The sequence below is a fragment of the Tachypleus tridentatus genome, chromosome 6, assembly GCF_004210375.1.
Source record: "Tachypleus tridentatus isolate NWPU-2018 chromosome 6, ASM421037v1, whole genome shotgun sequence".
NCBI lineage: Eukaryota > Metazoa > Arthropoda > Merostomata > Xiphosura > Limulidae > Tachypleus > Tachypleus tridentatus.
The window spans coordinates 1,910,584-1,924,086 of record NC_134830.1 but is presented as its reverse complement, the minus strand read 5'-3'; the positions used below and the strand labels follow the sequence as shown (position 1 = coordinate 1,924,086).

Sequence of the window (13,503 nt, the reverse complement as noted above, 5' to 3'; positions counted from 1 at the left end):
TTGTATTATAGTGGTTAAGAGTCACAGAACAGTCTTCCAGCCACTTATATTAACCTTAGTTATGTGTGATGTAAAATCTTATATTGACACCATCTGTTTTATTACAAATGGTTCTGCTTAATATATAGTGACAACTTTTAAAAGCTAAAAGAAATCAATAAAAAATAAGAGTTTAAATGTAGCTCTTAACTACTTCTAAAGAAAGAGAAATCTATTCAAAAATTAAGCCAATAGTTTTTTACAAAAGTATATTTGTATAGATTAATCAAGATCAGAAATAGTTATATAATTATTTTAATAAAATTAATTATTTGTACAGTTTAAATAAACCCTTTAACTCTGTACTCAGTTTTGTTTATAAAACTCAATACAAAATTGAAACAAATTATAGTTAAATGTGCCAATATATGTAAACTCCTCAATGGGTCAGCTCTAAGCTTACTGACTTGTAACTACCATGTAGGCTTTGATTCCCTACAGCAGACCCAACAAATTGCTGAATGTGGCTTTGCTCTAAATCAAACAGACTACTAATATTTGTGATAATTTGCCTTACAGGACTCAAACAAAATGGAATACAGTCCACTATTTAATTAACAATTCAATTAATAACTACCATGCTGCAATCATTTTAGAAATAAACCATAAGTTACTCTATGCATTAAAGCACTCCTCTTAGTTTCATTAAACTGATAATTTGAGGTGATTTAGTTATGTTTTGATCGTGCTTTTAGTCACCATTATTTTAATGAACAGTCAAATGTTTCAGAAAAAATAAAAACTTAGTTTGTAAAACAGTAAATGAGGCATTGCAATTTGTATTGCAGCATCTAGATAAATTATTATTAAGTCACCTTTGTAAAATCTTTATAAGAGTTAGACAAAGACTATTAGATGAAAATATAAAAACTCTGGTAGAGTCATACAGAACTTTATATTGCCTCAGAAGTTATACTCCTAAAAGTGAATATAAACATTAATAATAGTTGTTTTTCATACAGTTAAAGCTTTGCCTGAACAATGATTTTAGAAAACCATTGTTAGTGAAGTGTACTTTTCAAAAGTAAGGAAACATTGATGATAAATCTAAAAAGTTTAGCTTGTGAAACTCAAGCAGATGTATAATTTTAAAATAACTGAATTGAGAACCCATTAACTTCTTCTATTTCAAATTTGTATATAAAATTTATATATCTTGTTTTAATTTCTTTGTCAGAAAAATCCCTTCCACCAACTACCAGTGTGAACCTGAAACTGCAGTATAACTTACAGTCATGTCCATCAACTGACGAAGAGAGAGAAAATATAAGAAAAATGTTTATAAAACGTTTATCATCACTGAGGTTTATGAGAACATTATGTAGAACTCACAATGCTTGCAGAGATTTAACAGTGCAGATTGACTGTCGTAACTCAACAGTCATCAGGCGTAAGAGAAGCTTGAGTGTGGACAAAGTTATTACCATCAACTTCAATGTTGAATTACCACATGTGGATCTAAATGAAAATTATACTTGTGAGGTTGTGTATATATTATCATTGTGAACACTTTGGAAAATATATGTTTTTACTAAGTCAAACAAAACAGTCTTTGTTTTTCAAACTGCTTTACATTCTCAATATATTAGATGTGTCTCTTACATAAAAATTTTAAAATGGCCTTATTGGAAAATCTTCACACGCTTATGAAGTATTATGACCAGTCAGAAGAATATTATAATATATTTGTGGATTGGTTTACTTTCAACTGTTGTATTCTATGTTTGTGGAGTGATTTATTTTCAACTCTTGTATTCTATATTTGTGGATTGGTTTACTTTCAACTCTTGTATTCTATATTTGTGGAGTGATTTACTTTCAACTCTTGTATTCTATATTTGTGGATTGATTCACTTTCAACTCTTGTATTCTATATTTGTGGAGTGGTTTACTTTCAACTCTTGTAATCTATATTTGTGGAGTGGTTTACTTTCAACTCTTGTATTCTATATTTGTGGATTGGTTTACTTTCAACTCTTGTATTCTATATTTGTGGATTGGATTACTTTCAACTCTTGTATTCTATATTTGTGGATTGATTTACTTTCAACTCTTGTATTCTATATTTGTGGATTGGTTTACTTTCAACTCTTGTGTTCTATATTTGTGGATTGGTTTACTTTCAACTCTTGTATTCTATATTTGTGGAGTGGTTTACTTTCAACTCTTGTATTCTATATTTGTGGAGTGGTTTACTTTCAACTCTTGTATTCTATATTTGTGGAGTGGTTTACTTTCAACTCTTGTATTCTATATTTGTGGATTGGTTTACTTTCAACTCTTGTATTCTATATTTGTGGAGTGGTTTACTTTCAACTCTTGTATCCTATATTTGTGGATTGGTTTACTTTCAACTTTTGTATTCTATATTTGTGGAGTGGTTTACTTTCAACTCTTGTATTCTATATTTGTGGGTGGTTTACTTTCAATTGTATTCTATATTTGTGGATTGGTTTACTTTCAACTCTTGTATTCTATATTTGTGGAGTGGTTTACTTTCAACTCTTGTATTCTACATTTGTGGATTGGTTTACTTTCAACTCTTGTATTCTATATTTGTGGATTGGTTTACTTTCAACTCTTGTATTCTACATTTGTGGATTGGTTTACTTTCAACTCTTGTATTCTATGTTTGTGGAGTGATTTATTTTCAACTCTCGTATTCTATATTTGTGGATTGGTTTACTTTCAACTCTTGTATTCTATATTTGTGGAGTGATTTACTTTCAACTCTTGTATTCTATATTTGTGGATTGATTCACTTTCAACTCTTGTATTCTATATTTGTGGAGTGGTTTACTTTCAACTCTTGTAATCTATATTTGTGGAGTGGTTTACTTTCAACTCTTGTATTCTATATTTGTGGATTGGTTTACTTTCAACTCTTGTATTCTATATTTGTGGATTGGATTACTTTCAACTCTTGTATTCTATATTTGTGGATTGGTTTACTTTCAACTCTTGTATTCTATATTTGTGGATTGGTTTACTTTCAACTCTTGTGTTCTATATTTGTGGATTGGTTTACTTTCAACTCTTGTATTCTATATTTGTGGAGTGGTTTACTTTCAACTCTTGTATTCTATATTTGTGGATTGGTTTACTTTCAACTCTTGTATTCTATATTTGTGGAGTGGTTTACTTTCAACTCTTGTATTCTATATTTGTGGATTGGTTTACTTTCAACTCTTGTATTCTATGTTTGTGGAGTGATTTATTTTCAACTCTCGTATTCTATATTTGTGGATTGGTTTACTTTCAACTCTTGTATTCTATATTTGTGGAGTGATTTACTTTCAACTCTTGTATTCTATATTTGTGGATTGATTCACTTTCAACTCTTGTATTCTATATTTGTGGAGTGGTTTACTTTCAACTCTTGTAATCTATATTTGTGGAGTGGTTTACTTTCAACTCTTGTATTCTATATTTGTGGATTGGTTTACTTTCAACTCTTGTATTCTATATTTGTGGATTGGATTACTTTCAACTCTTGTATTCTATATTTGTGGATTGGTTTACTTTCAACTCTTGTATTCTATATTTGTGGATTGGTTTACTTTCAACTCTTGTGTTCTATATTTGTGGATTGGTTTACTTTCAACTCTTGTATTCTATATTTGTGGAGTGGTTTACTTTCAACTCTTGTATTCTATATTTGTGGATTGGTTTACTTTCAACTCTTGTATTCTATATTTGTGGAGTGGTTTACTTTCAACTCTTGTATTCTATATTTGTGGATTGGTTTACTTTCAACTCTTGTATTCTATATTTGTGGAGTGGTTTACTTTCAACTCTTGTATCCTATATTTGTGGATTGGTTTACTTTCAACTTTTGTATTCTATATTTGTGGAGTGGTTTACTTTCAACTCTTGTATTCTATATTTGTGGGTGGTTTACTTTCAATTGTATTCTATATTTGTGGATTGGTTTACTTTCAACTCTTGTATTCTATATTTGTGGAGTGGTTTACTTTCAACTCTTGTATTCTACATTTGTGGATTGGTTTACTTTCAACTCTTGTATTCTATATTTGTGGATTGGTTTACTTTCAACTCTTGTATTCTATATTTGTGGAGTGGTTTACTTTCAACTCTTGTATTCTATATTTGTGGATTGGTTTACTTTCAACTTTTGTATTCTATATTTGTGGAGTGGTTTACTTTCAACTCTTGTATTCTATATTTGTGGATTGGTTTACCTTCAACTCTTGTATTCTATATTTGTGGATTGGTTTACTTTCAACTCTTGTATTCTACATTTGTGGATTGGTTTACTTTCAACTCTTGTATTCTATATTTGTGGAGCGGTTTACTTTCAACTCTTGTATTCTATATTTGTGGAGTGGTTTACTTTCAACTCTTGTATTCTATATTTGTGGATTGGTTTACTATCAACTCTTGTATTCTATATTTGTGGATTGGATTACTTTCAACTCTTGTATTCTATATTTGTGGATTGGTTTACTTTCAATTCTTGTATTCTATATTTGTGGAGTGGTTTACTTTCAATTCTTGTATTCTATATTTGTGGAGTGGTTTACTTTCAACTCTTGTATTCTATATTTGTGGAGTGGTTTACTTTCAACTCTTGTATTCTATATTTGTGGAGTGGTTTACTTTCAACTCTTGTATCCTATATTTGTGGATTGGTTTACTTTCAACTTTTGTATTCTATATTTGTGGAGTGGTTTACTTTCAACTCTTGTATTCTATATTTGTGGGTGGTTTACTTTCAATTGTATTCTATATTTGTGGATTGGTTTACTTTCAACTTTTGTATTCTATATTTGTGGAGTGGTTTACTTTCAACTCTTGTATTCTATATTTGTGGATTGGTTTACCTTCAACTCTTGTATTCTATATTTGTGGAGTGGTTTACTTTCAACTCTTGTATTCTACATTTGTGGATTGGTTTACTTTCAACTCTTGTATTCTATATTTGTGGAGTGGTTTACTTTCAACTCTTGTATTCTATATTTGTGGAGTGGTTTACTTTCAACTCTTGTATTCTATATTTGTGGATTGGTTTACCTTCAACTCTTGTATTCTATATTTGTGGAGTGGTTTACTTTCAACTCTTGTATTCTACATTTGTGGATTGGTTTACTTTCAACTCTTGTATTCTATATTTGTGGAGTGGTTTACTTTCAACTCTTGTATTCTATATTTGTGGAGTGGTTTACTTTCAACTCTTGTATTCTATATTTGTGGAGTGGTTTACTTTCAACTCTTGTATTCTATATTTGTGGAGTGGTTTACTTTCAACTCTTGTATCCTATATTTGTGGATTGGTTTACTTTCAACTTTTGTATTCTATATTTGTGGAGTGGTTTACTTTCAACTCTTGTATTCTATATTTGTGGGTGGTTTACTTTCAATTGTATTCTATATTTGTGGATTGGTTTACTTTCAACTTTTGTATTCTATATTTGTGGAGTGGTTTACTTTCAACTCTTGTATTCTATATTTGTGGATTGGTTTACCTTCAACTCTTGTATTCTATATTTGTGGAGTGGTTTACTTTCAACTCTTGTATTCTACATTTGTGGATTGGTTTACTTTCAACTCTTGTATTCTATATTTGTGGAGTGGTTTACTTTCAACTCTTGTATTCTATATTTGTGGAGTGGTTTACTTTCAACTCTTGTATTCTATATTTGTGGATTGGTTTACCTTCAACTCTTGTATTCTATATTTGTGGAGTGGTTTACTTTCAACTCTTGTATTCTACATTTGTGGATTGGTTTACTTTCAACTCTTGTATTCTATATTTGTGGAGTGGTTTACTTTCAACTCTTGTATTCTATATTTGTGGATTGGTTTACTTTCAATTCTTGTATTCTATATTTGTGGAGTGGTTTACTTTCAACTCTTGTATTCTATATTTGTGGATTGGATTACTTTCAACTCTTGTATTCTATATTTGTGGATTGGTTTACTTTCAATTCTTGTATTCTATATTTGTGGAGTGGTTTACTTTCAATTCTTGTATTCTATATTTGTGGATTGGTTTACCTTCAACTCTTGTATTCTATATTTGTGGATTGGTTTACTTTCAACTCTTGTATTCTATATTTGTGGAGTATTCTATTTTTGTGGAGTATTCTATTTTTGTATTCTATATTTGTGGAGTATTCTATTCTTGTATTCTATATTTGTGGAGTATTCTATTTGTAACGTTTTTTATTTTCTCCAATTCCTCTTTCCTGTCTATGTATTTCTAATCAGTTTCATTGTGTTCTGTTATCTTATTAGAAGTCTTTTGAATGTGTAAATCTCCTGTCTTCAATTTTTCCAATTTCTTTGTTTTTTTTTAAGAATATTAAAGAGTATAAGCCTGTGAAAAAATCATTACTGTTTCTAACTTTTTCATAACTTTAGGCCAACCACCCAGTGGCTCAGCAGTATGTCTTCAGACTTACAACCCTACAAACTGGGGTTTTGATACCCATGGTGGGCAGAGTACAGATAGCCCATTGTGTAGCTTTGTGCTTAATTCAAAAACAACAACAATTTTAGGCCATCATTGCTTTGAGCTATTACAACTATTACTCAACTACCAGGGTTACTTCCTCTAGCACTACAGATATTACTTAACCACCAGGGTTACTTCCTCTAACACTATAGCTATTATTCAACTACTATTGTTACTTCCTCTAACATTATAGCTATTATTCAATTGCCAGGGTTACTTCATCTAACACTACAGCTATTATTCAACTACCATTGTTACTTCATCTAACACTACAGCTATTACTCAATACCAGGGTTACCTTTTGTTTTTCAGTTTGTCAGTTAACTGTGTGACGTTTTGTTTGTCAGTTAAGTGTGTGATGTTTTGGGTTTTTCTGCAGTTGTTCTTGAGTCCATACCTTCTTTGATAGTGGAAAGGTCTGAGAGAAAACACATAATTCTTCCTCCAACACCTGATATTGCTGTTCATGAAGGAAGATTTACTGCTCAGTTATGTGAAGAGATAGCTATGCCTCGTCCACCAAATATGTTGGAACAACATACTTTGACTTACCACTGTCAGTGGTATACTTATTTATAATACTATTGACTAGACCAAAGTTTGGAAATGTAGGGTTTCATAATGGAGCCTGTGATCAACATGATAAGATTACAATATTCTAGGATTCATCTGATCATCACTGATATGTATCATCCCTTTAAATTTTGTCAGAAGCCTCTCAGCAATCACCATGTACATTTGATAATGAGTTGAAACGTTTCTTGGCATCTACCAAGGTATGATTGCCAGCTTCTGTTCTTTTCTCAGTTTCTTGGCTTGCATATTGTTGGGACTTGTTAGAGGGCAGTAGAAAGACAGTCGACCCAGTTCTTCCAGGATTTTATTCCTGTCTCTTTGTTGTGCCTAAAAACAAATGGGACATTGATTTTCATTCATTGATCTTTCTCATCTCAACAAATAATTAAATCTTTCCAGGTTCATGATAGAGTCATTCCTCATCATCCATTGGCATCTTTTGTCAAATCTGTGGATGAACAAGTTTGATGTTGTTGACAGATTTCTATAGTAGTCATCCCACCATTATTTATATTTTGTGCACAAGGGTCAGGTGCTGTAGCTCAGTGCTGTACCATTCAATCTAGCATCAGCACCATTCTGGTGATGGTTCTTGTGATCCTTTGTCAAGTGTTGTTGGCAGCACTGAATTGGTTGTCTCAACTGTGGTTTCTGCTTTTTTAGAATCTTCAAGAGTGTTCAGCTCTTCCTCTTTAGTCATCTCTGTTGAGGCAACCAGGATCTGACATCACACATTCAGATATCTTGAAACTCAAGCTTTATGTATTGAAGTTATATAGTCTTTTACACAGCTTCTGGTTATCGCTTTGTATTTGGAAATGTATTTGTCTCAGTCTATGTGTAATCCCACAATAGACATTTAATAAAGAAAATGGCACACTTATCAACAATTGTGTCTCAAGAGGAAACTGAATGCACTTCATCCAGATTTACCAACTATATTTTGTTTTTAGATAAGGGTGTAGCATTGTTTTCAGTTGCCTCATATAAGATGGCATTATTAACTACATTTCAATACTCATAAAGACAAAAATTACTTGAGTCCCCATGATGTCTGACTTTCTCAAGTCATTTTGAGTCATTTATCCCAAAACATCTTTCTAATTACCTAAACTGGATGATAAGGTGGCATTACATGCTCTTTTTCAACATCCATTTGAGCCATTAGCTTCATGTACCATGTAGTATCACCTTTCTCTTAAAGTATATTTTTTGTTCCTGCTGGCCTGTGAATTCCACCGATTGGATTTATTTGCACTGCATGTGTGTAGGACTCATTATAGTTCTATTTACATCCTTCTATACCTACAGAGCTGCTTCCAACCTAAGACTCTGGCAGTCATGAAATAGGATAAATCCTTCTCAACAATTCATTTGACTACTATTTCTAATCTGTAACCATTTGGAATCAATCACTTGTTATGTCCAGTTAGGGTCCTGATGTAGAATGTGACTTGTACTAACTCTTTTAAAGATGTCGTTTTTATTTATTGGGATTCTTCAGTTTCCTTGGATATATCCCTTATTACCTTCAATAATTGATCTATATTGATTTATCTTGGCTCTCTTTGAAAACAATGAAACTTCTAAGAGTCACCTCTCATCAGTTCTCTCTGTCCTTAGCTATTCCAATGAATAACTCGTTGGAGGACATTGTGTTGGCTGGAATGTGGATGAATACTTTTATCTCATATTATTTCCATGCTCTGGCAGTTTCTTCATCTTTACCCTGTAACTGTCTATAAGTATCTGAAACTATCTTTACTAGATTATAAGAAGTATTTTCATTTCAGAGGAACCTTTACATATTTCTCACTGGATTTCTCACTAGCAACCACCAGGCAGGTGTGCTATATCAAACCAGTTCCACACTAGCAACCACCAGCTCAATATACTGTATCAAGCTCACAACAGGCAGGTGTGCTATATCAAACCAATTCCACACTAGCAACCACCAGCTCAATGTACTGTATCAAGCTCACAACAGGCAGGTGTACTATATCAAACCAATTCCACACTAGCAACCACCAGCTCAATATACTGTATCAAGTTGGCAACAGGCATATGTGCTATATCAAACCAGTTCCACACTAGCAACCACCAGCTCAATATACTGTATCAAGCTCACAACAGGCAGGTGTGGTATATCAAACCAATTCCACAATAGCAACCACCAGCTCAATATAATGTATCAACTTTACAACAGGCTTGTAGAATTCAGATGTTTCATAAGACCATCTACAGTCTGACTTAGTGGTATTATTCTACTATGCTGGACCACTATTCATGGACAATCATGACTAAAGCATAAGGGGATCCTGCCTTTCCCTTTTCATCAGTAGATTGAATAAATTGTACTTGGTTTGCTTTTAAAAATTCAGGGATCTTGCTCCACCTATTGCATAATTTCCAGAGCATTGTTCCTCTGGGCTCTCCAATGTCCATTACTCCTAGGTACTATCAGTGGAGCTTTGGAGGTCTTACCACACATTTCCAGTCACTTGGGTGGGAGACAAATGCTTTTTCTTCCAGAGTGTTTGAATGAATTTTCGTCATTCTTGGTGAAGTTTGGGCCCCTCCTACCTGAGTCTGTCAATGATTTTCCTAGAGAGGCACCACCCCACATTAGAGCCTACTTGAGCCAAATTGAGATTTGATGCTCAGCTATTCAGTTGAGTTGAACATAGTCCTTACTTTTGATAAATATTGGTTCAGTACATTGTCCTTGGAAGAGAATCCATTGTCTTCTTGTAATTGTAAATGCATAGTGGTTCCCTCCTTGGTTCTTGGCTGAGCACAGTTTATTCCATGTTCTCCCCATAATTTTTGGGGAAGAGAAATCTACCTTCCCTACAAGATTGGAGAGTAAGCATGAGTGCTCATAATTCCCGACTCAATGAGTCCTGTTTTCTCAGGTTGAACAAGACATACAAGATTTTGTAATCCTGAATCTGGTGTGTTTTCTTTTGGACTTCTTCTGGTTGAGGAGAAGGTTTCTCGACTTTGGTATTGCTTCAAGTGGCTCAGAATTCATCCCTCTGTGGCTACAGGTTGGGATCCATTCACTAGGATATATATATATTTCAATTAGTCTAGCCATCAGCATGGGATATAGGGACCATGGCCCTATAATTCCAACTCACACGGAGGAACTTTAACTATCTGGTTGGAACCTGATAAATAGTGGTGATGAACCATGTAAACTTTCATCCACACTTCGAAAATTAAGTTCATCCCTTTACTAAATTCACCATTGTTCCTCCATTAGCATCTCAATCATTGTTCCTCCACTAGCATGTCAATCTTCTATTGACACACCTACAATTTATGCAAGTGCTTTCTATATCAATAGTGCTATCACCAGTCTCTCCATCTTATCATTATAGGGTTCTAGCTCTAGTATGAGAAGAGGTACATTTGTTTTGGAGGTTAACATTTTCTTAAATCAAAATTGTATTTCCAAAATACTTCTACCCTAACTCCCCACTAAGAGCTGTTGTTAGATACTAGGATTTAGTCATTCTCAAACAAGTGTTAACATTATCTGAATGAAGGGCATATACACAGTACCAAAACAGATGGATGTAGAAAGTGTTATGAGTTAATATTAGCAAAGGTATTTAAATGGGCTATAAAAGACTGGAGCAATCAAGCATAAATTAGACCAATGATTAAATAGAAAAAAGAAAAAATCCATCAGTCAATTAATAGCTGTACTGTGAAAGGTGGTGAGTATTATTGGAAAGACATTTCTGGTTTTAAAAAAATAATTTTGTTTGTTTCCATTAAGGAACCAAATGGAAAGTTTTATCCAATCCCATATTAGTTTATCTGGCCTTTATCTTGAACATTTGTTTGTTTTTCTGTTGTTCCAGAATTGTACTGAAGATTCCTATCAGAATATAACCAGCATATTAAAGAGTGCTGAAACAGATATCAGTTACACCCTGAAAACAGCAATAGAAAACGTTCTCCCTGATTCTTCTCCTCAACCAACTCTTGTCCACTTTAAACTAACTCCACATTGTTCTGAAGGTCAAGTTTTGAGGAAGGAAAGTTGTGGTATGTAGAAAACAAGACATAATCTGATCTCTGGACCTTAAGACATAATCTGATCTCTGGACCTTATATTACCAGTACTTAACATGTTGTTGTTCTAATAATCAGATACTATGTATAACAGCTGTTGTATGTAGAAAACAAGACATAATCTGATCTCTGGACCTTAAGACATAATCTGATCTCTGGACCTTAAGACATAATCTGATCTCTGGACCTTATATTACCAGTACTTAACATGTTGTTGTTCTAATAATCAGATACTATGTATAACAGCTGTTGTATGTAGAAAACAAGACATAATCTGATCTCTGGACCTTAAGACATAATCTGATCTCTGGACCTTAAGACATAATCTGATCTCTGGACCTTATATTACCAGTACTTAACATGTTGTTCTAATAATCAGATACTATGTATAACAGCTGTTGTGTGTAACAAACAAGACATAATCTGATCTCTGGACCTTAAGACATAATCTGATCTCTGGACCTTATATTACCAGTACTTAACATGTTGTTCTAATAATCAGATACTATACAGTACAGGTGTGGTATGTAAAGAAAACACATATATCTGATGTATGGACCTTATATTAACAATGTTTAACATTTTGTTGTTGTTGTAATAAACATATAGTATACAATAGAGGTGTAGTATGAAAAGAACAACACATTTATCTGATGTATTGACGTTATATTAACAGTGTTTAACATGTTGTTGTAATAAAGATAGAGTATACACAACATGGATAGTATGTAAAGAACAAGGCATACATCTGATCTATGGCTGTATATTAACAGTGTTTAACATGTTGTTGTTGTAATAAACATATAGTATACAGTACAGGTGTAGAATGTAAGGAAGAAGACATACATCTGATCTGTGGACCATATATTAACAGTGTTTGACATATTGTTGTTCTAATAAACATACATACTATACAGTATAGTTGTAGTTTGAAAAGAACAAGACATATATCTGGTCTATGGACCTTATATTAACAGTGTTTAACATACTGTTGTTGTTCTAATAAACATACAATATTAAAAAAACTGTGTTAAGATATTTATATATCTGGTCTGTGTAGTTTGCAGTAATAGTGTTTAACATGTAACCACTGTAATAACATTGTATTATTTTGTAGAAACCAAATTATGGATGTAAATTATACTGAATTTAATCGTTTATTGTAAACATAATACTGAGCTCTTCTTATTAATAATAATTAATATTTAATATTTTATCTATTACTAAAGAAATTATGCTTAGTTCTTCTGCATAACCAAGAATGAAAGATTTGAAACTTGAAAATAGACATAATAGAGTGAATAGTAAATTTAAGTTTTGCTTTATTTTTCAGTAAACTGTCCTGTTGGTACTTACTTTAATTCAAGCAGTGAAAGCTGTAGTAGGTGCCCTTTAGGATCATATCAAGATAATGAGTCTTCCCTCAGTTGTAATGATTGTCCTAATGGGACTACCACAGAAAGGGCAGGAACCATATCTGTTGAAGAATGTAAAGGTAATGTTTGGAAGAAAAAAATGAAACCTAGGTTACAGTGTAGGACAAATTGACCATTGTTGCAGTTTTTATTTTACTGTGTTAATTCTTATAGACCAAATTTATAGATTTGTGCTAAGTTTTGTTATATACCTACAAATGAACTAGTATAAATATTTATCCTGATTTTATAGTTTCACTTGTTTTTGGTCATCTGCTGTGTCTGTAACTTCTTGATTTATGAACTTAAGAAGCAAATATTGTATTATTTGTTTACATTATACAATAATTATTTTATTGAATTACTTTGATGCAATATATCAAGTTTTAATGGACATATTCGTTATTGTTATTTTAAATAATATAATAAATTATGTACATTTTTAGGTTCATTGTTTGATTAATTCATTTATCATTAGCTACTTGCCATCCTGGAACTTATTCAGCAACAGGTCTGCAAACGTGTATTGCTTGTCCTAATAATACTTACCAAGATAATTTTGGACAGACAGCTTGTAAGCCTTGTCCTGTAGGTTCAGTTACTTGGACAATTGGATCCGATTCAGTGGATTACTGCACAAGTGAGTAATGAGTATTTCAGCAGCAACTTCTAATAAGTAACTGTTACATAAACAACTTCTAATAAGTAACTGCAATGTAAACAACTTCTAATAAGTAACTGCTACGTAAACAACTTCTAAAAAGTAACTGCTATGTAAACAACTTCTAATAAGTAACTGCTACGTAAACAACTTCTAACAAGTAACTGTTACATAAACAACTTCTAATAAGTAACTGCTATGTAAACAACTTCTAATAAGTAACTGCTACATAAACAACTTCTAAC

At 32.4% G+C, this 13,503-nt stretch overlaps 1 protein-coding gene across 1 annotated transcript in view; it reads left to right on the top strand.

Moving 5' to 3' along the window:
* LOC143251821 (uncharacterized) overlaps positions 1–13,503 on the top strand; it is a 124,687-nt gene that overhangs the window by 53,142 nt on the left and 58,042 nt on the right. Inside the window, exons 10-13 of the mRNA XM_076503061.1 lie at positions 1,217–1,521; positions 10,969–11,155; positions 12,516–12,677; positions 13,076–13,237. Of these exons, the coding sequence (XP_076359176.1) occupies positions 1,315–1,521; positions 10,969–11,155; positions 12,516–12,677; positions 13,076–13,237 (718 nt within the window). The 5' untranslated portion in view covers positions 1,217–1,314. The remainder of the gene's footprint in view (positions 1–1,216; positions 1,522–10,968; positions 11,156–12,515; positions 12,678–13,075; positions 13,238–13,503) is intronic.